The sequence below is a fragment of the Coccinella septempunctata genome, chromosome 6, assembly GCF_907165205.1.
Source record: "Coccinella septempunctata chromosome 6, icCocSept1.1, whole genome shotgun sequence".
Lineage (NCBI taxonomy): Eukaryota > Metazoa > Arthropoda > Insecta > Coleoptera > Coccinellidae > Coccinella > Coccinella septempunctata.
In genome coordinates, this window is record NC_058194.1 from 25000849 (window position 1) to 25024827 (window position 23979).

The window sequence follows — 23979 nt, forward strand, 5'->3', positions numbered from 1 at the left end:
GTCTATGCCCATATATGGAAAATGAAGGAATATAAACAATTGTTTGAGGGAACTAGTCAACCATATATTCTTAATATTTTTCTTCTATGTGGGGCATATTCATTACATATATGAGTTTACTGGAAAGGTAATAACATCCAGAAAAAGTAATTGTTGATATGGAATGTTCTGACAAATCGGGAAGAACTTCCTAATTCTTGAAATTAGATAACCCTTTCATTATGCCCCCCTTTCTCGAGCAATACGATATCCTCAGGCATTTTCGTAACTGCAGTCATAAAGTTACGCGTTTGTTCATGCATCAGTGCACAATGATACACTCAAAACATTCCAGCCTTCTAAAAACATTAAACGTTACACGAAGTACCAACCGACCAGTTTCGGTATCGGTGGCCGAATCACACCTTCGCCTTTAAATTAAATGACCCATGATTAACATTTCTCCATTTGGCTCGAAGAACTATGTACTGTTCTTTATGGCTTTGTTTTGGTTCGCACTTGAGGCGGTTCCGAATCGGTTCAAAGTAGTGGAGCAGCAATGCTATGGGGAGCTCCACGCATGCTATGCGCGAGCTTACGCTTAATAAATAAATGTGCGACTGTTGTGAACCGTTCTGGAACCATCCTAAAAGCGAACCAAAACAGGCCTTATGCCTTTCGTTGTTGAATTAATGGATCTATGGTTGCTATTTATGGATCCGCTGTTATGGAGTAGTTCAGTACAGTGGACTAATGTGCTGTTACCGAACTATTTGGGTTGTGGAATGGTCGCATTTTTCTATTCGTAGGAGAATAGTGAAAAAATGCAGGTCATTCTGTTCATTAATTACTGTCCGATACGCACTTGTCATATAATTTGTATGCATATGGCACCAGCTAGATAGGAGATATTCGGGGAAATGATTAGAAAAGAATGCTTTAATTGTTTGGAAAGTTGAAATTGGAGTCAACGTCGTTTTATAAGGTTTCCAACCCATCGATTTACAAAAGTTTCTTCCAAACAAAACCTATACAATTATCTACCAATTATTGCGACAGTCTCTTTACTTAGGTCATAAGAAACATTCTACTATTTACGTCTGGCTAAACTGATGCCACCTTTTGCCCATATGGAGGTGGTGTGTGATAATAGCAGATAGTTTTTCCTTTAAAAGAGACTTAAATAAACATTATGTCTGGATCAGTTCCTAATATAAGGTGAAATCTCCAAATTCTTCCTGGAAATCATGAATTATCCTTTTTTTGGATTCTACATATCTCAAAATATAATCATTTGATACTGAAGATCAAAATTCAATTTTCATCATAAAAGGGAATATCTTCTTGTCATGAAAATGGAAACGAAGTATCTGGCTATGGAAACAAGTGGTCCAACGAATGAAACTAAAGGGTTTCGTATGATTTTGGTAGTACTTGTAGTTCTGAACTCAATTCCATTTGATATCGCTCTTGGAACAGCTCTAATTGGATCATAAATTTATGGTGCATAATACATCAACAGGATGTGAAAAAATCGATGCAATCACCTTGACAACTTTTCAAATAGCAAATTAACAACATATCTTGACAAAATGCCAGTCCCAAAATATATCCGTTAGCATTGAAGGCTTCCTGTCGAAAATGGACAGTAGGTAACGAAATTTCTGGGAACAGCAAGTACCTTGGCATTTCGCAAAATTACGTGCTACTTTTGAAAGTGACTTGAAGTTGAATAGAACGTTTGTCACTTCCATGATACTGACATTTTCGAATCATCTGAATGTATCATTATAAGTACGGTTCCTTACTTGGTAGAAGATGAATAATTGCTTTGACATCTAACAAAAGGCTTAATATGGAAACATGAATATTGCAGATCGATATCTCGTTGATTACCTGTCTGTTAACAGCTAGTATAAAGAGTTAACTTCACTGTCTCAGAATATTGCGGATAGTCGAAAATATTGACTGTGATTCCATGAATTCATGAAGAGAAAGAAGGTAATCTTGGTGCGGGTCCACAGTTGTTCGCAATCTCTAGGATTATGCGTTTTCAACAAGAACAATAATTTACGGTTTCAACATGATTTAGAGAACTAGCATATACTCCATTCTCTTTTATTTCAGCACTCGGTTGGCCATGGAAATTTGACACATTTCATTCTGTATAGTAAGAAAATGTGGGGTTATGAAGCTTGTCAAAACATTATTGGGTTTTAAATCAACGCTATTGTCCGTTCTACGTAAAAGTTTCTGTTAGTAGGTATTTTATCGCAATGTCGAATCTCTTCTGAAAATATGTGACGAACATAAATGAAGTTTATACAAACCGTAGATAGAGGAAAGAGAAGATACCGCATTGCGCAGCTTCCAAGGAGGGCTCTCTGTGTCCAACTTCAACTTGTTTTTGTTTATGTTTACCCCAATCCGAATTTATCTTTTTCGGCATATTTGCCACAAATTACACAATTTCCTGGCATGCCGACAACGAAATTCTTGATACTCAAGTCTTAAAACGAACGAAACACTATTACATCTAACACAAATACGATAATTAACATTCAAATATTGGGGTAAACGTAAACAACCATGGAGTAGATGCACAGTAATGTCAACAAAAACATAGAGATGTTGGACACACTTTTCTTATTGTTTACGTTATCTTCCCCTTCCTCTATCTACGATACAAACTGATTGAAGGCATACCAAATCCAGTTATTTGCATGGAAAATACAAGAGATCAGTATAACATCGTAATATGCACTAGCTTGAGGAGAGTTAATGTTCGATATCTTCTTTGGCTGAAGTTAGAATACGTTACGTTATCAGTTGTAGATCTCAAAAATATTAACCCGAAGATGAAATGCTTATGATGCAGTGGTTGTGAATGGGTATCTCCTGAAGGAATTAACAGATAATTACAAGAATGTTAAATACTTCAACAAAAATCATCTTGCATCAATGGAAGTAAAAGGTATTGGAGGAAGTTTAAAGTCAAGATGAACTTCACCTTTGAACAAAAATTTCACATGAATAAACAATTAACAGGACAACTGGCTCGTGTTTGTGGCTGTTCATCTCAAATACATTTGATATAATAATAATAGTTAGGTATTTATTGGTACCTTAAGACATTTACAATGTATAGGACAAGTCAAATGAAAAATAGAAAAATCAATTTTCGGGAACTTATTCTGCGATGACATTCATCGAAAACTCCTGTAGTAAACTTTTCGCATTCACTCAAACATAAAATTCTCAAATGCCACCACTTTTTTGGGTCTTCGCATAGAAGGAAATTCTTTGTCATCCTCTTAATTCACAATCCTTTTAATTGTTTCAATATTCTGCTGAAATATAAGTCGTCTAGATTCAGATGAAACATTATATAAATTCTCTTACATTGAATATGTTCGCTACCGTCTGACGTATTGTGGATTTTAGAATATCAGGATATAACTATTTGAATGAGCGGACCTGAATTTTAAATAGCACTTCCTGAAACCCGGTTTCTTTTTTCAATCACTTTCGGCATTTTCGTAATCAAAGTTGATATTAGTTGTGGCAACGGTTCTATGACATTAACGACATTTCATGAGTGCCAACCTTACTCCGTTCTGCTAAAATAAATGTAAATGGAGTATATCTATAGAATCTCCAAGTTGTGTGTTTTCCATGCCATTCAATTCGTTAGACTACACACAAGGGGTTGTCAAAAAAAATTATATAAAAGACCCACTATATTTTTTGACAAGAAAACATCTCTTCAATTTTTTCGCAACTATGTATTCATTTACACCCTGTATACTCTTCTATAGGGTATTGAAATTACACTCCATAATAGGAGCTGCTTTTTCCATTAGCCCACTAGTATTATCAACGATTTGTGATGCTTCTATTGGAGGAGATCGCTTTTCTGAATCCATATTCAAGTGGTGAAATTAATTATGTATCGCACTTATTTAATCTTTTAATCATGCAGACTACACAATCAAGATCGGTACTTTCTCATCGCGTGAAAGTAATATCATACAAATTGTCCATTTCAGCTCTTTTATCTGCTATCCCCAACTTTCGATGCTCATTTTCGCTAAGAATCACTTCGGGGAATTGTTAGAACTCGGTATGTAGTTCATTTATTCCATAAATCGAGCGAAGCGACATTTTTTTGAGGCTCACCATTTAAGGCAGTAGATAATCAGGAGAATTTCAATCGGCTCTGTTGTAAACACGTTCGTAACGGCAATTATCCGTTTGAAGAAAGGTGGTGAATGACTCATACAGGATCCTACAGTGTTCACGAGGTGTTTCTCTGACAACTTGTCCAAAATAAGTATACTCCATTCAAATTAATTTTAGCAGTCGGTTGGCAATGAAATAATTTTCTCAAGTTTTTGTAACTAGAACGGAATAAGGTTGGCACTCATTAAATTAATATTACGAAAATGCCGAAAGAAAAAAGAGACAGGGTTTCAGGAAGTGCTATTTAGAATTCAGGTCCGCTCATTCAAATAGTTATACATACCCTGATATTCTAAAATCCACAATACGTCAGACGGTAGCAAACATATTCAATGTAAGAGAATTTATATAATGTTTCATCTGAATCTGAATATTTCAGCTGAATATTTCCACCATCAGAAAGATTGTGAATGAAGAGATGACAAAGAATTTCCCTCTATTGGGAGACCCAAAAAAGTGGTGGCATTTGAGAATTTTATGTTTGAGAGAATTAATGCGAAAAGTTTACTAGAGGATTTTCGAATAGAGTTCCCGAAAATTGATTTTTATATTTTTCAGTTAACTTGTCCTATACATTGTAAATGTCTTAAGGTACCAATAAATACCTAATTTTTATTATTAGGTATATCAATGTATAAAGATGATCAGCCACAAAATACTTGCCAGTTGTCCTGTTAATTGTTTATTCATGTGAAATTTTTGTTCAAAGGTGTAGTTCATCTTGACTTGAAACTTCCTTTAATTCCTTTTACTTATATTGATGCAAGATGATTTTTGTTGAAGAATTTAACATTCTTGTAATTATCTGTTAATTCCTTCGGGAGATACCCATTCCCAACCACTGCAGCATATGCATTTAATCTTTGGGTTAATATTTTTGTAATCTACAACTGATGTAACGTATTCAAACTTTAGACAAAGAAGATAACGAACATTAACTCTCCACAAGCTAGTGCATATTATGATATTATACTGATCTCTTGTTTTTTCCATGCAAATAACTGGATTTGGTATGCCTTCAATAAGTTTGTATAACCTTCAATTATGTTCGTCACATATTTTCCGAAGAGATTCGACATTGTAATAAAATCCGTAATAACAGAAACTTTTACGTAGAACGGGCAACATAGCGTTGACTTAAAACCCAAAAATGTTTTGACAAGCGTCATAACCCCACATTTTCGTACTATACAGAGTGAAATGTGTCGAATTTCCATGGCCAACCGAGTGCTAAAATAAAAGTGAATGGAGTATAGATATATTTCGATGGAACAAGTCGGTAGTTTAGAATTATCTGAACACACAATTATAAAGATATACTTATTTATTTTATATCAACAAACACCTTACAGAATTTCAAATATAAAATTATTACGTCCCCCCCAAAATCACTCCTAGAACCGCCACTGATTTGTCATTAAAACGAACGAAACAAAGATTATACTTTTTAACCCTCTAATGCCCAAGTTTTTTTTTCATTTTTAAAATTATTTCCGTATAGTTTCAAGTTAGCTTATGTATAATCTACATCTTTTTTTCGCAAATAGTTAACTGATTTACATTAACACCTGTTCTCACAAAATGAACCTATACTGAAGGCGGACATGGGCAGTTGAACTAAACTGGTCACAGGGAATAATTTTGTATCCACTTATATGAAACCAGCCTCAAGGCGGAATTGGGTATTAGAGGGATAATCTTTGGAACGAAAGATATAAAAATCTGTGATCGTGTTAGGGGTGGATAAATCGATAGTCGACAAATTTTTTTTTCCTCCAAATGCTCCATTATCTTCAGAAACAATGAGAAAAAAATTCGTTTGATTTCTACTCTGCAATCTGAAAGGCGAAAAACATCTAATGACTTTCCTAAGATATTAAAATTCGATATATCTTGACTATTTTGCCGGATTTGGTTGCATACTTATTCATAAGAAACGCTGCGGGCGTGAATAATTAATATTTACACAAGCGAATTATGTACCTATCGAATCTGTGTATAGGAAATATGATACGTGAATTTTCGACGTTCTCCGACACCAATAAATCAGTGACATCATCACAACTCATCTTCTCTTCTTGTGTTCCGCAAATGGCCACTTCTGATGCAGATGTAATGGCTGGAAGCATTTCAAGCGTACTGTTGGAGAAATTGATTTATTATGCAACTCGTAGTATTGGCAAATTCAATGTTGGGTTACTTCTTCCGCGCTTCTAATAATCCCCATATCGACATTGAATATTGGATAATCGTATCATGTGATTCTTATCGAATGTGTGCGATCTGAAACCCTGGATGTGTTTCGTTAGAACTTGTGCAATTTCTACTCGAATGCTCATCGTGAAAACATTTTCAAATTTCTGAATATACGAGGATATATTGTACAATTAGAATAAGGGGTTATGGGAATGGATGAAAAATTTTCTGATCTTCTCTTTTATTCTAATTGTACGATATATTGGGAGTTAAATTACTTCGAGGATATATTGATATCTAGTTAGCCTAGACCAATTCCATGCATAAAAAAAATATTGCGTTACCATAGCAACGAACAATAACTCATTAGAAGAGTCAGTGTGAAGTTTGAGGTCAAAAAAGTAAACGTTACGCAATAAATCAAAAGAAAGAAGACGTCCACCGAAATTGTGAAAATCGAAAAATTTTAGTATCGAGCCATCATCAAGTACCTGTATTTAAAAGGGTTAAGAGGTGAGCAGATTTACGAAGATATGCTTAATACCCTTGGTGATCAATGTCCTTCGTATGCGACAGTGAAAAATTGGACTGCAAGCTTCAAGAGAGGTAAATTTTCCATGGAAGATGATGACCGATCGGGAAGGCCAGTTTCTGTGTCAGTCGCTGAAAATATCGATGCAGTTCATGACATGACTTTATCAGAACGTCGAATTGGGCTGAAACAGGTATTTATCTGAAGCACTGAATATTTTCATACGAACGCGTTTATCATATAGTTCGCGTCAATTTGTATATACATGAGAAAAATTGCTGCAAAATGGTTCCCCAAATGTTTGAATTTTGACCAAAAACGTGCAAGGGTAGAAGCATCGCGTTCGATCTGTGCTCGTTTTGAAAACGATCTAGACTTCTTAAACCGAATTATTTTTATGAATGAGACTTGGGTACATTTCCACGATCCAGAACCAAAGTAACAATCGATGAAATGGAGACACTCTGGTTCTTCTAGACCTAAGAAGTTTCGTATACAAAAATCTGCTGGAAAAGTTCTTGCTTCAGTTTTTTGGGATTGCCATGTAGTAGGTAATCATGATTGATTTTTTGGATAAGGGTAGAACAATAATCGAAGATTACTATTCGATATTACTGACCACTCAACGGAAAAAAATTAAGGAGAAAAGACGCAGAAAGCTACCAGAGTTGTTTTATTTTTGCAGGACAACTCCTCTGCACACAAATCTCATGTTGCCATTCGAAAAATTCGTGATTTAGGGTTTGAATTATTAGAATACCCCCCTTATTCGCCAGATTTGGCTCCATCCGACTATCATCTCTTTCCTCAACTGAAAAAAGTTTAAAAGGTCGTAAATTTTCTTCCAACGAGGAGGTAATAAAAGCTGTGGAGGTCTGGTTTGCAGAGCAAGAAGAAACATTTTTTTGAAAGGTCTAGAGACGTTGCAGGTTCGCTGTAATAAATGTATCCAATTAAGAGGAGAATATGTTGAGTAATAAAATATTTTGACATTGATATTTTATTTGTTTCTGTAGTAGGCTAAGAATTTCTCAATATATCCTCGTAAATTGCTTTTATATGAAAGATTCACACAATTCTTTGACGAGGAACTATTGATTCGCACTGTGTATTTGTTCTTCTAAATGGCCCGATTTTTCAAATAACCGAGGGCCTTAGCAAGTCTGAATCCATCCCTGTCCTAAGTTAACGGATCGATCAATTCATGGAACTTTTGCGACATTTCAATCCCTACTATCTAATGCTCAAACACGATTTCCACAAATTTGAAAATTCCAAATAATTGCAACATCCTTGACGGTACCGAGAGCAATTAGCAAATTAAGGTAAATAGAGGCCTGCTTCATTCCGAACCATTTACGGATCTCGCATATCCATGCTAATTGAACGATTCAATAATTAATTGAGATATTTAGTATTGATTATGGCCGATAATGCGTGACTGCTCGAGAAGCTGGTCTTTGCGTGAATTTTTTCCGCTTCATTTTGATTTATAGAAGGCAAGACTGCTGGACCGCATACGGTTCACTTTTACCTCATGCTGTAACTCGATCGGTCTAATTTTTTTCTCAAGGATGTTTCGAGTATGGGCTCAGTAAGAGTGAAACGTTTATGTCTAGGTGTCTATACACTCTAGAGTCACTGATTCAAAGTCGTGACTTGGATTAGATGGCGAAAACATTTACCTAGACGGTGAAATAAATAGTGAAAAATTACTGTTTCATTTTGAGAAATGGAAAATATCTTGGAGTTAATTTCAATAAACTTTCCAATGGAATTATAGAATATGCTTTGGAATGACAGAAATCTCTAGGCCCCAGAATTTGCCTTCGTAGTTCTACCTGAAAAAGACATACTGTACAGGGTATCCTAAATTAATTGATTTTGGTTGTTTTTGGTAGGTATCTATATAGTTCTAGACTAAATATGTAAAATCGATTAAAGAATCCTGAGCTCGATTTTCGTGAAAAGTCTATTAGTGGAAACCATTTCACGACATCTTCATTTGTCTTGAAGATATAACCAAATTTTGATATTTTGTCTGCTACGATGTGCAATAGATTGTTTGTCAGGAATAGACAGATTTATAGGGACCTAAAATGGGAAACCATAACGGAATTCATGAACAGAAAAGCCGAGAAATAATTCGAAACAGCGAAAAACCATCCGAATCAAGAACTCAGGAGACTAGTGGACTACGACCCAGAGGAAGACAAAAGGAGAATGCGAATTTACCGAAGGAGACCAAGAGATCGATTAAAAAGATATTAAAATAAGAACTGAAACTTATTGATTAATCCAATAAATTGTTATCCAATAGAGGATAAACACATAAATCCCTGCACGATAGTGTGCGAGAAGAAAACCGACTAAGAGATGAACGGTTTATAGGCAAATGCCCGGAACCAATATTCAAGAAGCAGTTGATGGTTTTTAGTGGGTCTCGAGCTCAATAGAGTGAGAATCCCCACACTTGTTCCCCCTCAGGAGAGGTTGGTTCGTTTGACTTGCAGATTCTACCCCTGCTACACAAAAAAAAAATTATCGATTATGGAAATGTGCCATATTATTATATTTACCCCTATTTCTAGATTAAGACAGTAATTTTTCATTATTTCTTTCCCGTTTACACCTATCTAGACTAGAAGAACCAGAAACAGCCGAAATCAAGCAGTTTAGGATACCCTGTACAGGGTGGTCAAAATTCGTTGTCTACTGAAAGGATCTCGAGAACTATAGCAGCTAGAAGAAAACGGATGACACATTTTCGAGCTCTTTTTCGGAGAAACAAAGAATGGTGGAAACCGCAGCCTCCTACGATAGTTCGTTTTTGAGTTTGACAATTTCGTATAATTCTCATAGCTTTTTTGTCTTTGAAATTACAAATCTGAAACTTGATCCTTCTGTAGGCACTTTTTTACGTAGAATTCACTGATGAGCTCAAAATATTTTTTCATCTCGAATTCTCGAATCATTAGGTGAACTTTCATTTTTTTAAATGCAAACTCTTAATGAATTTGTTATTTTTTAATTGGAAAAAAATCTTTTTTCAGTAGATTCTACGTATGAAAGTGGCTAAGAAGGTTCAATTATCAGATCTGTAACTTCTAAGATGAAAAAGTTATGAGAACTTTTTGGAATCGTCAAAATCTCAATGTTTGTTTAGATATAACTCGAAATCTAAAAATGATATACCGATTCTGTTTTCAGATTTGGATTATTCATGAAAAAAGAGCTAAAGAATGTGTCATCCCTTTTTTTCTAGCTGCTATAGTTCTCGAGATCCCTTCAGTAGACAACGAATTTTGCCCACTCTGTACAAGGCTAAGTTTTCGCACTTGGTTGAGCGTTGAAGTCTCCATTTCATATGCGAATTCAACACAACCGCTAAAAACGATATTTTAACTTGAAAGAAATATGAAGGAATAATTGAATCGACATTAGGTTTATATAGAAGTGGGTTTTAAAGTGTTATCACCATGAAATTTTTAGCGCATCTGTGTCTGATTCAAAAACGAGTTTACTCATTGAAAAAAACTATTAGATATCACAAAACAGATGAGATATGTTATTGTTGTATCAGCATTTCGTTTTGATCTGAATTGATATGGTAATTTTTAATGACGTTCCTTAAAGATGTCTTAAAGACGTCTTTAAAGATGTTTCACTTGCTGGGTCCATGACAGTTTCATCACAAATACTTTCTTTGTGTGATAAAAATGCTTATTAAAAATGATCTCTTAGTTCGATGGAATGCATAAAAACAGTTTATTGGGTCAGTCACACTCATTTACCACTAGATATAATATTTTATATCTGGGTATTTAAATCACTAATGAAGCGGACAACTTATTCAAATGTAGAAAGCGGCAGACTCCTCTAAAAAAATTGTACAGAAATGTTTCTCATGGTCATTTCCTGGAAATAGATTTGTTAAACTAATTGGACTCTAAGCTAACGCTTGATTGCTTCGAAAAAAGAAGCTCTTGAAAGATTTTGGCCTAGTAGGTACTTCTATATGTTAATTTGGACTCATTTCATCCAATAGTGTGATTTTTGAGGAGCGAACCATCGAATAGATTATTTTTTTCAGTTGTTTCATCATATTGGCAGATGAAAAAAAATTTGAAATATGTAGACTCACTGATTCAAAAAATCTGTCCAGGCTGTGGAAACAACGAATATTATTTGCAGCTTTTTTATTCAATTTTGAGGAATCCTCAAATCTATTTCAGTGTGATTATTTTCATCAATGAGATTTTCCTAAAATTGCATAATATTTCACGATTTATAAATAAGCCAAGGATAATCAATGTTGCTCTTTCAAAACTGCAATATACAACACACAGGAAAGTGAAGTGACGGTTGGATAAATTAAAACAGAACATCGTCTTTCAAGCAATGTTATACATTATTCATTTACGAGTTCTCAGCTGGGAATCACTTGAAAAAACTTTCTATCGAAAATCAGGACTAGAGATTGAAAACCTCACGAAATTTTGTCTAATCGATCAAAACCGAACACTCATCTCGTATTCCCAAAAATATCAACGAATGACCGAGCAAACGAACACGTCGAAGAAATTGCTTAACGATTCAGACGCCGTCAAAAATGCAAATGGGCTAATTTAGGATTCAAGTCCGATAAAAATGAATCTGGCACCAGATAGAATACAAGTTGATCATAAATAAGTACTTTCACATTTTTGTCGGAAAGAAAAGATGAGAAGATACTTTCTATACGAACGCCGGATTTTGAAACGCGCGGGTGTATGTCTTCTGAGTTACGAAAGTGAAGGTGGACATCGTTTATTATTTATCGTTAGAGGTCAACATCCGCCAGGAGGTATCATGAGCCGAAAAAGTTCGAACTGAAAGTGTAGATCATATTTTATGTGCGATGTTAACCAGCGATTGAGGGAATTGATGAAAGGAAATGGATTGGGTGGTTAAATCGATCAAGTAGGCTGCGGACATTTCGAAGTTGAGGTTCAGCGTTTGAAAGTAGGGCTCAGCTTGCACCATATGGCAAGCAGACGCCCTGAAGAAAAGAACAACAGAAGAATCACTTGGAGAACCGGATCTAGTGAAAAAAAACCCTGAACAGTGAGAAAGATTGCGAGCTTTCAAATCGAAGACAAATTCAGCGGAGTTAATCCACCTACAGAAAATGTATCCCACAACCTAAGAGCAACCTCGAGAAAAAACTAAAAAATACATATACATACAGGGTGGTCCAGATCGTAACCAAGAAATTTAAACCACGTATTCTACATCAAAAATAAGCCCTAGTTTGTCATATAAACATATGTCGAGAAATGTTTCCTCTCCGAGATATGGGGTGTTAAAATTATAAAAAAAAAAATGTTTTTCATTGATAACTTTCACATTGCTTGAAATATTTTTATGCAATTTGAGACATAGGTTTTGAGCGTCAAGGAGCACTTTTTGCATAATATCATTTCTTTTCTATTCTACCAGTGGCGTCCGTACTGCAGCGAGACTGAATATTTTCAGAAAAAAAAAGATACGCCACTGGTTTTTCCGACAATAAAAATTACTATTCAAATCCTTATTTGATTTGGAGCCAATTCATTCTCTTGAGTTTTATCTGTTCGAGGCACTTTTTCCGGTTAAAAAAATAAAACACATTCTCATGCACGAAGAAATCGCCAAAATTTGATATGGTAGGTACATAATAATACCGTAGTAAGCTTTTTATTGCTATTTCAAATTTTGGCGATTTCTTCATGCATGAGAATGTTTTTTATTTTTTTAACCGGAAACGGTGCCTCGTACAGCAAAAAGTCAAGAGACCGAATTTGCTCCAAATTAAATAAGGATTTAAATAGTAATTTTTATTGTCGGAAAAACCAGTGGCATATCATTTTTTTATCTGAAAATATTTAGTCTCGCTGCAGTACCTACGGACGCCACTGGTAGAATAGAAAAGAAATGATATTATGCAAAAAGTGCTCCTTGACGCTCAAAACCTATGTCTCAAATTTCATAAAAATATTTCAAGCAATGTGAAAGTTATTAATGAAAAACATTTTTTTTTATAATTTTAACACCCCGTATCTGGGAGAGGATATATTTCTCGACATATGTTTATATGACAAACTAGGGCTTATTTTTTATGTAGAATACGTGGTTAAAATTTCTTGGTTACTATCTGGACCACCCTGTACAGTGTTCTTTCGGGGAACAAGTCAGGGTGTTCTTTGTCAAGTGAAAAAGTAAAATTTCCCATTTTAGCGGTGATAACGTCACCAAAATTACACAATACCTGAAGGACATTAAAAGTTATATGCAGAAAAGGTTGCGTTATTGAAATGCACGCCCTCATTGAGTTCTCATATGAAATTCTGCAATGTTCCAGAACAAGTTTGTCTTGAACTGCCATTTAGCAAGAATTATATGTCCGAAGAAAATTACTCAACAACCATGGGGTACTCCACCTAGATACCAAATTTTTCATGCTCTACATTCATCAAAATATACAGGCTGAAACGTGACGAAAAAAATTCATATCTTCTGTACATTTTTTCTATTTCCCAGAAAAACTTCAAAGATTTTGTTGTTTTTCTTTGAGTTTTTAATGGCAACTCTACAGACTTTTCCTTGCTGTGCAAGGTTTGGTCATTTTATCGGGTCTTTTTATGTCACAACTTTTTTATTTTAGGGTTGAAATGTTGAAACTTATTGGGTTCGAATTTTTTAGTATTTTAAGGTCAATGACATAAGTAGGTGCACTTAAGGAGTGTCATAGAGAACTTGCCTTTTTTGTAGGGTAGTTAATTGATGAATTTTCTGAAGAAAAATCGTAATCACAAAAAGGAATGAACATGTAATCTATACTTTCTTCATCTCACGTGAATTATTACCCTACTAAAAAGGGATTTTTCAACACTTCAAAATAGCAGTCACTCCTAAATTCCCTAGAGATATACTACATAGAAATTCCATTTCATTAACTATAAATAAACTTGCCATTCCTATAGTAAAGAAACGTTGATGAAAAAAAAAATACCAATGACCAAATCATCCTCAGTCTATCCATTTCTGGCACAAAAAATTAAGTTAGAAAATGAAAATACACTACACTCCTCGTAGAGGGGTTGAAACACTTTTATAAGGGCTGAAATTTAAGAGTTACATCTCATAACCAATGATCTGTTCTGTTCTAATCATTGGGTTGTGAACCCGTTTATCCTTATTTGAATAACACAAACTCTTTCATCCGTTTTCTAGAATGAATCAATAGTAATTTTTTTAAATACGTTAAACGGTAACCGTATTGCAAATTTCTAAATTCGTGCGAATGCCTTTCAAGTGTCAATACACAATAAATCTAGGAAATGCGGGTAAGCGATTATCGTAATAGGTATTGTTATCAGTCATACTCTCCTTATAAGGCTTATTTCATAAGGGAATGACAATACGTTCTTATTCCAGCAACGTTTTTGTCCTTTTACTCGCATTCATGAATTATGAATCTGTATAAACAGTGGAATTAATCATATGGATCTAGTTCCGTGAAGTTGAGTTTGTAGTAAGTTGTTTGAGATATTAAGAAAACTATTAAGTAAACATCTGAAACTTTATTAACACCTGAGAACTTCTTGCATAAGTGAAAGGAAGTACCATTAGATTTTAATGATACTGATGACAATGTACCCATATTTTTGGAATTTTTCGAAAACTACATAGTCCTTTGGCTTCCGTTTTATGGCATATTTTCAGGATATTAGGAATGAGAATATTTTAACTACAAATGGGTTAGGAATCTTCGCAAAGATTGCATCAAATATTCATTATTTTCATTTGAAAAACCTGAACAATATTTTTTCAGATTTCTTTGTATCTATATGTACCTTCGTAGTTAGAATAATTTCTAGTTCACCTACAAATTTCTTGAGAATGGTGAAGTAATCAGATTCCAAGTGAATTTGAATATTTAATGTGACACGAAAGAAATTTACAGGGCGTAAAAAAATAGTTGGGAAAAAATAAAACCTGTGATTTCTTGTCAAAAAATAGTGTTGGTCAGTCAGTTTTTATTTTTTGATCAGCCCCTGTTCAGAACCACCCTCTGAAGATGGCACTTGAAAAGCAAATTTTTTTCTTAGAAACCAGAATCCTGACATCTGCAGGTATTTTATGGGAACGAGCAATAGAAAAATCATTTTGGTTCTGTTCCCCTATAATTTCAAGGGGCAGAAAAGGCCACCCCTAAATTTTGTTTTGCAAGGGAAAAAAATATTTTTTAACAGGTACTTTAATTAACTTTGTTGGCAGATATCATGCTGACATTATAGGGGAGCACCACCAAATTTGGCTGCCCAAAAAAACTAATTCGAAAGATAAATATTTTCGAAAACGTCAACAGCAAAAATAAAATAAAATTTAATTTATAGAAAACGTGACTTAAATCGATTAGATAAAGTATAGATAAATTTTTATAAATTTCTTTCACTAATGAAAAATGAATCAAAGTATTTCTTCGAGGTTTTAGAAAATATATAATAGATTGCATTGCATGTACATAAAAAACTTTTCAAAGATGTTTGATACCTCCTTTTGTTTTCGAATTTAAAGGGATGCGATTTTTTTAAAGGGTGTCAGCCCCTAGTACATAGTTGTCTGTATAGAGGAATTTTAAAAAAATTCAAATTTTTCCATTCAAACATGTCTTTGTTCCTCCTTCATTGGGACATAAATTATTGAAGTGAAATAATTTTTTAACTAAAAAAAAATCTTACATCCGAAACATCATCTGGTGGTCAGCAAATCGTCCTTGCAGCTTCAAGTGCACAACAGCGTATTATGCAACGCAGACACCAAATACCACCAACACCCGCACAAAACGGTAAACTTCGTGAGTCTTTGAACGTACACACACACGAAGTGGAGTGAGTTTTGCAGCCTGGCTGCTAATGTGGGTTAGGCGGGCAAAAGCAATCCATTGACTGTCACTCGATCAAAATCGTTGGTAGCAAAGAAGAAGAGGAGGTTTGAACCCCTCCTATAGTCATACCTCAAACCGTGTCGGTCAGGGTCTTCTGCTCCAAATTCACCCGATTGTTACGAAACTGGGGTAATTGGACATCGTAATAAAAAAAATTGGAAAAGTAAGAGCCTTCCGATGGATCTTGCGTGTGAAAGTGAAATTTTCACCAATCCCTCTGGAGCGTGATGACTTGAGGATTTGACAGTTTTTTTTTTGGGTCTTCCGCATCTGAGAAAATTAGATGTGTGAAAACTGTGATGCAAGTGACGCTAGACAGTGCGACATCTGTATGAGGGTCATCATTTTATCGTTTGAAATTGAAACTAGCAGAAAATTCTTTATTCCTTCGCACAATAACTACAGCCTTTAAAATCTGATTGGGGAGGGGGAAAATGCAGAGGGTGAATCATTAGAATTGTTTTTTCTCTAATACGACTAAATTTGTGAATAACGAAAGAGTAATGAGACATCATCAAGTTATCTGAGGGGGGTCAAAGTGTGAGCAGATACTTAATACCCTTGTCTAACAGTGCCCTTCGTATGTGATCCTCTGAAATTGGATTGAAAGCTTCAAAAGCCTAAAAAATGGAAATTTTTCATCGAAGATAAATACCGGTAGGGAAGGATCCTTTTCTGATAATAACGATGTGGTTTACAAAATGGTACATTTTGGATTTCCAAGGTGAAGATTGAAAAGAGATCTACCTATATTCAGAAAATGATTCATAGAAGTGACCAACCTTTTCGAATATCCCGAAAAATAGCGAAAGTATGGAACATTCTGGATTTTTGGATCAACATTTGGATTGAGAGTAGATCTATCATCTATCTGAGCCCGGTTTTGGAAAGAGGAAGTTCTCCAATCTAAAAGTTTTTCAGACAATCCGAAGTTGAAGTATTTCTCATCACTCGATGATTAGGTACCTATACAACACATCATTGAATTATATAATCATGTGTGAACATATGGTTTCATTGTCTGCAGTTGTCAGTTCTTAGATTTTCATTATGAACTATGCTGGAATAATTAGAGACGCTTTGTATTCCTCCGCTCTTAACTGAGCATTTCTCAACAATACTTCCTTGTTGTGTGAAACTGTAAAAGTAATACTAGTTCTAATTCTGCGAATTAGAACTCTTTTCACTTGTTATTGTTAATTGATTTGATATATAGTAGGTACCGTTTTCGTTGAATGGTAACATTTAGGACTTTTTCTATATAGTTCAGAAAATTCTTGTTGTAGGACATCTTTTCATCAACCATGGACACAAGGATGGATACATACTTGCTTTGAGTATTCTACGAGTGGATGCTTTTTATATTGAATATTGATTTTCTCTTGTATTTAATGGAACAATTTCTGTTTCGTCCTATCTGAAATTTCAGAAAACAAACCTGAAGACGCTACTGTGATAACAAAACAGGTGCAGTGGGGCAAATAACTCATGTTAATGAAAATCATATTATTCAGTTTTTTTGGTTGAGCTATGTTTTGATCAGATTGATTGAACTGATCAGAGGGACCATTGAAAGGAAATGGTCTTCAGATTTATTTTATAACCACGAAAATGATTGAAAGGAAATCAATTCCGAAGTTTAGTTCTGTATTGCAAAAGACTAAATTTGTGAAAGGCATCTTGTATTTTGTCCAGTACACACGATATACATACGAATAGTTCAATTTGTACGGATTCTGAAGCTGTAACAAACTTATCAGAAGTCATTTATGCGAGAAATTTCAGCAAGAACAAGTTACCATTAACGTCAATTTCTCAATATATTCCAGAAAACTCGAAAAAAATTGCATGCTCGCGATACTCATACACATTATTCCAGTTGATCGATTTTATCATCAAAGTATAGCTCAAAATGTACGAAATATACGAAGGAAACACATAAATTACATTTCGCTTGCCCACGTCGACAGAATGATAAAGTGTGTTACCATTTCGATTTTTTTCCTTCTTATAATTTATGACTAGCATTCCATTATTTTGGAATTCGCGATGAAATATTTGAAAGATGGTTGCACAACCTGTACCTACATGTGTACTGAATGAAATGGATAACAAATAACGAGTTGGTTGCGAGCTGAAGCATTAAGGCGTTGTCATGTGGGGTTTGAGAAGTGGTCACGATTATGGCTTCTCATTTATAAAAGTCACTATGCTATTTGGCAATGTGCTAATTTCCGATTAAACTGGATCATATTATTTGTGAGAAGTTAGCAGTATCATACCAGATACAAAACGCTTGGCTACCCCATAAACTACTCAGTATACTTAGCAGAAAAATATGTAGATGAGCCCATCTTTTCAGGATTTTTCGAAGGTCAGCTTTCGAGTCGTTTATCCCTCAATAAAAAAGCAACTCTTCTAGTAATAAATATGAGAATTTCATCCATCTCGGCGCAACCGTTCGGTCTAGACGAATTTTTAACTGAACCCATCTTTTTCAGGATTTTTGGAAGGTCAGCTTTCGAGTCGTTTATCTCTCAATAAAAGTAACCGTAGATGAAAATGTGATACATATTCTGATACAGCAGCTCTTCTAGTAATAAATTTGACAATTTCATCAATCTCTGCAGAACCGTTCGGTCTTGACGAATTTTTAATTGAAACCATCTTTTTCGAGACTTTTCGAAGGTAAGATTTCGAGTTGTTTATCTCTCAATAAAAGTAACTGTAGATGGAAATGTGATACATATTCTGAAAGAGCAACTCTTCTCATAATAAATCTAAGGATTTCATCCATCTCGTCACAACCGTTCGGTCTTAACGAATTTTTAACTGAACCCATCTTTTTCAGGATTTTTGGGAGGTCAGCTTTCGAGTCGTTTACCTCCCAATAAAAGTAAATGTAGATGGAAATGTCATACATATTCTGAAAAAGCAACTCTTCTAGTGATAAATCTGAGAATTTCATCCATCTCGGCGTCACCGTTCGGTTTTGACGAATTTTCAACCTAACCCAGCTTTTTCAGGATTTTTCGAAAGTCAGCTTTCGAATCGTTTATCTCTCAACAAAAGTAACCGTAGATGGAAATGTGATACATATTCTGAAAAGGCAACTCTTCTAGTAATAAATCTGAGAATTTCATTAATCTCGGCGCAACCGTTCGGTCTTGACGAATTTTTAACTGAACCCATCTTTTCAGGATTTTTCGAAGGTCAGCTTTCGAGTCGTTTATCTCTCAATAAAAGTAACCGTAGATGGAAATGTGATATATATTCTGAAGAAGAAACTCTTCTAGTAATAAATCCGAGAATTTCATCCATCTCGGCGCAACCGTTCGGTCTTGACGAATTTTTAACTGAACCCATCTTTTCAGGATTTTTCGTAGGTCAGCTTTCGAGTCATTTATCTCTCAATAAAAGTAACCGTAGAAGGAAACGTCATACATATTCTGAAAAAGCAACTCTTCTAGTAATAAATCTGAGAATTTCATACATGTCGGCGTAACCGTTCGGTCTTGACGAATTTTTAACTGAACCCATCTTTTTCAGGATTTTTCGAAGGTCAGCTTTCGAGTCGTTTATCTCTCAATAAAAGTAACCGTAGAAGGAAATGTCATACATATTCTGAAAAAGCAACTCTTCTAGTAATAAATCTGAGAATTTCATCCATCTCGGCGTAACCGTTCGGTTTTGACGAATTTTTAACTGAACCCATCTTTTTCAGGATTTTTCGAAGGTCAGCTTTCGAGTCATTGACGATATAATAGTTTCTTTCCCATTTGTATAAATATATCTTCAAAAAGAATTCCTTGTCATTCAACTGCTATTTTCGGCCATTTCAAAAGACATAATTCCCCATTCAATTACACATGTAAATGTACTACATTGTGCAACGATAATTTCGGTGAAAAAGATACATCGACCACCCAGAATTCGCACATCCCAACTGTCCATTCACACCGCATTCTCCGCTCTAAAAATATGAATTGTATGGAGTACAATTTCATTATCGGTACCGGTAAACAATTCCCCCAACGATCGTTATGTAATGATGCTGGTAATCTTCTAATTACGTTCGATTGCATTATGGACCAAATAGGTATCGGTGCAAAATCCCAACAATGGCTAAGATTCTGGAGAGAAAGTACGCAACCTGGCATCACGTCATGAACTCGCCAGTCATGTGATGGACTAGTAAACGTCCTTAGCATAATTTCCATGTCGTCGTCATGTGATCACGATATCGTAGGGGTACGAGGACCAATCGAAAAGTTCTTGGACGTTAAAGCTTTGAGTTTGAAAAGAAAAATTTGATTAATAACGTCCTTGCTCTAATTACTGAGGGGTCCTGTCCAAAATTTTCAAAAGGGTTATTTCATGAGGTAATTTTTTCAGAAGGATAGTGATTATGGTATTATATTTTTTAATTGCTTCCTCTACCTGGCAGCACATAATGAATAAGCATTTGACCAAGAGTACTCTGAGGTTTCAGACAATGAAGTTTTCAGTGGCCAATTTGCATCCTTCAAGATAATGGGATTATAAGGGGTGGTAAACCTTACTACTAACACTTCTCAAACTAACCGGTGCATGGATGATACCCTTTTTCTGTTTAGAATAGTGAAATACTTTCAACATATGGAATACCTTTCAAATTCATCAACAGAAATGTGATTTCCTAACTTTGACACCCATATCTCAGCAGGGAAGCATATTTCACCCTATGGTTCCTCACGAAATATTGATATTTTCGGCAAGAAATCACCAGCTCCTACACCCTGCTACATCATCAGTTTCTCTTTGATGGCTCTATTGAAAGAGTTAACGCCTACTAACCTAAGTATAAACAAAATCTTATTTGGTTTGCGGTCAAGCGAACAATTGATTCACTCCATTCAAGAATCATTCCTTAACAGTGGCGTTTACAAAACACGCTGAATCGATGATCTCTCCGAGAATGAACCATGAAACAGCAGACGTATTTTGATTCATGATTTCTCGTATTTACATAAATACTCATTAGTAGCCTAGGTGTGTTCGGAGACCTTGATCTAGTCTAGAACACGAGGACTTGATAACGGACATGATCAATACTTTCTATTTTCCTGAAATTAGTATTTCGTAATTTCAAGGCCGTGGGATGTGTAATGCCTTATAGGCGTAAGTAGTCTTTGAGAAAATTATTTTTGAAATAACCTACTCAAAGAGAGACAATAACCATTTCACATAAATAAAAAAATCGTAGTCGCTATATTACTATATTTACCTTCTGGAGCTTCTGAAACTAGAAGGAGTTATAATTTACTTTTCGAAATCTTCTTATCCAAAAATATTTTCAGTATTTTTTTCACTTCAGTGTAATGGCTATCAAAATATGAAAGCGGTTTACTGAAAAGAGTAGGTAAAACGTACAGTGTATAGGGTTGTCAGGTTCTCTCTCAAATGAATATATTGAAAGTATTGAAAGAACATAAAAAGGGTGACAGTGTATACGAGGATGTATTGATATCTAGTTAGCCTAGACCAGTTTCATGCAAAGAAAAAAATATTGCGTTACCATAGCAACGAACAATAACTCATTAGAAGTGTCAGTGTGAAGTTTGAGGTCAAAAAAGTGAACCAAAGTTACGCAATAAATAAAAAGAAAGAAGATGTCCACCGAAATTGTGTAAATCCAAAAATTGGAGTATCGAGCCATCATCAAGTACCTGTATTCAAAAGGGTTAAGAGGTAAGCAGATTTACGAAGATATGCTTAATACCCTTGGTGATCAATGTCCTTCGTATGCGACCGTGAAAAATTGGACTCCAAGCTTCAAATGAGGTAAATTTTCAATTGAAGATGATGACCGATCGGGAAGAGCAGTTTCTGTGTCAATAAATCGAAAATATCGATGCAATTCATGACATGATTTAATCAAATCGTCGAATTGGGCTAAGACGGATATCTGAAGCACTGAATATTTCATACGAATGCGTTCATCATATAGTTCACGTCAATTTGGTCATGAGAAAAATTGCTGCAAAATGTATCCCCAAATGTTTGAATGTTGACCAAAAGCGTGCAAGGGGAAGCATCGCGTTCGATCTGTGCTCGATTTGAAAACGATGTAGACTTCCTAAAACGAATTGTTACTATGGATGAGACTTGGGTACATTTCTACGATCCAGAAACGAAGCAATAATCGATTGAATGGCGACACACTCTGGTTCTCGAAGACCTAAGAAGTTTCGTATCCAAAAATCTGCTGGAAAAGTTTTTGCTTCAGTTTTTTGGGATTGCCATGGAGTAATCATGATTGATTTCTTGGATAAGGGTAGAACAATAACCGGAGATTACTATCCGACATTACTGACCAATCTACGGAAAAAAATTAAAGAGAAAAGACGCGGAAAGCTACCAAAGGTGTTTTGTTTTTGCAGGACCACGCCCCTGCACACAAATCTCATGCTGCCATGCAAAAAATTTCCTGATTTAGGGTTTGAATTACTAGAACATCCCCCTTATTCACCAGATTTGACTCCATTCGACTATCATCTCTTTCGTCAACTGAAAAAAAGTTTAAAAAGTCATAAATTTTCTTCCAACGAAGAGGTTATAAAAGCTGTGGAGGTCTGGTTTGTAGAGCAAGAAGAAACATTTTTTTTTGAAAGGTCTAGAGACGTTGCAGATTCGAGGTAATAAATGTTTCCAATTAAGAGGAGAATATGTTGAGTAATAAAATATTTTGACTTTGAAATTTTGTTTGGTTCTATAGTAGGCTGATAATTTTCCAATATATCATCCTACTACATTGATTTTCAGATGAGTGACACCGTCCCTTCACACCTTTCAGTGTTTCAGCTGTGATATTACATCACTATTCCGAATGGTATCGAAAGATCCGTTCATTTGATGTTAATTTTATATTTTGCAACCTCCAAATTCGGTTCACATTATGATTCATTGTTCCACCCACTTTTTGATTTTGTTCAATTAACGTCGAGTAAAGGCCCCGATAAATAAATATTATTATACCAATCGATATTGCTCAATTTCGTCGCTGCTTGCCCATGGTGAAATTTCTTCACTTGGCAAACATGTATTGGACAGCAGACCGAGCGGGAATAATGGTTTTGCGAGAATGCAAGCTGTTTGGCCATTCGATACAGTCACAAGAATTGAGCAAACACCATAATTTGATGAATTCGATAGTAGACGGAGATAAGGCAAAATTATTCTCTTAGGTGTATTTCAGCCGGTTTGGAGATAACTAATGCTAACAACTTTCTAAATATTTAGTTTATATTTTTTGATCAATGTCTGAAGAATGTGGTTTTTCTGAGACATTGAAGGGCAGATTATATCGGAATCGCTATTCGATAAAGAAAGTCCAAAAATTCGTCAATTGTAAACAAATATCAATAACGTCAATCTTATTCGTTTCTCCTGATAAAAATGAATATTTGGAAAAATGTGTCGAAATGTCACAAACGAATTTACTCAATTATAAATAAATAAATTAAAAATATCCGCATCATTTGCTGAAATATTTTTCAGGAAATCTCACATCAAACCATGTCTTATCGTGATGAATTTGAAAAAAAAACTACAGAATGATATGGCATAAGCTGAGCAATACGAAAATATATTGAAAAAGTCTTAGCCTACTATAGAACCAAACAAAATTTCAATGTCAAAATATTTTATTACTCAACATATTCTCCTCTTAATTGGATATATTTATTACAATGAACCTGCAACGTCTCTAGACTTTTCAAAAAAAATGTTTCTTCTTACTCTGCAAACCAGACCTCCACAACTTTTATTACCTCCTCGTTGGATGAAAATTTACGACCTTTTTAACTTTTTTCCAGTTGAGGAAAGAGATGATAGTCGGATGGAGCCAAATCTGGTGAATAAGAGGGGTGTTCTAGTAATTCAAACCCTAAATCTCGAATTTTTTGCATGGCAACATGAGATTTGTGAGCAGGGGCGTTGTCCTGTAAAAACAAAACACCTTTGGTTGATTTCCGCGTTTTTTCTCCTTACTTTTTTCCGTGGTGGTCACTAATGTCGA

General features: G+C 35.0%; 1 protein-coding gene across 1 annotated transcript in view; it reads right to left on the minus strand.

The window, feature by feature from the left end:
* The window catches only part of LOC123316104 (peroxidase), a 28608-nt gene extending 12695 nt beyond the window's left edge, over nucleotides 1-15913 (minus strand). Inside the window, exon 1 of the mRNA XM_044902078.1 lies at nucleotides 15715-15913. Within this exon, the coding sequence (XP_044758013.1) occupies nucleotides 15715-15728 (14 nt within the window). The 5' untranslated portion in view covers nucleotides 15729-15913. The remainder of the gene's footprint in view (nucleotides 1-15714) is intronic.
* Between the last annotated feature and the right edge of the window lie 8066 nt (nucleotides 15914-23979).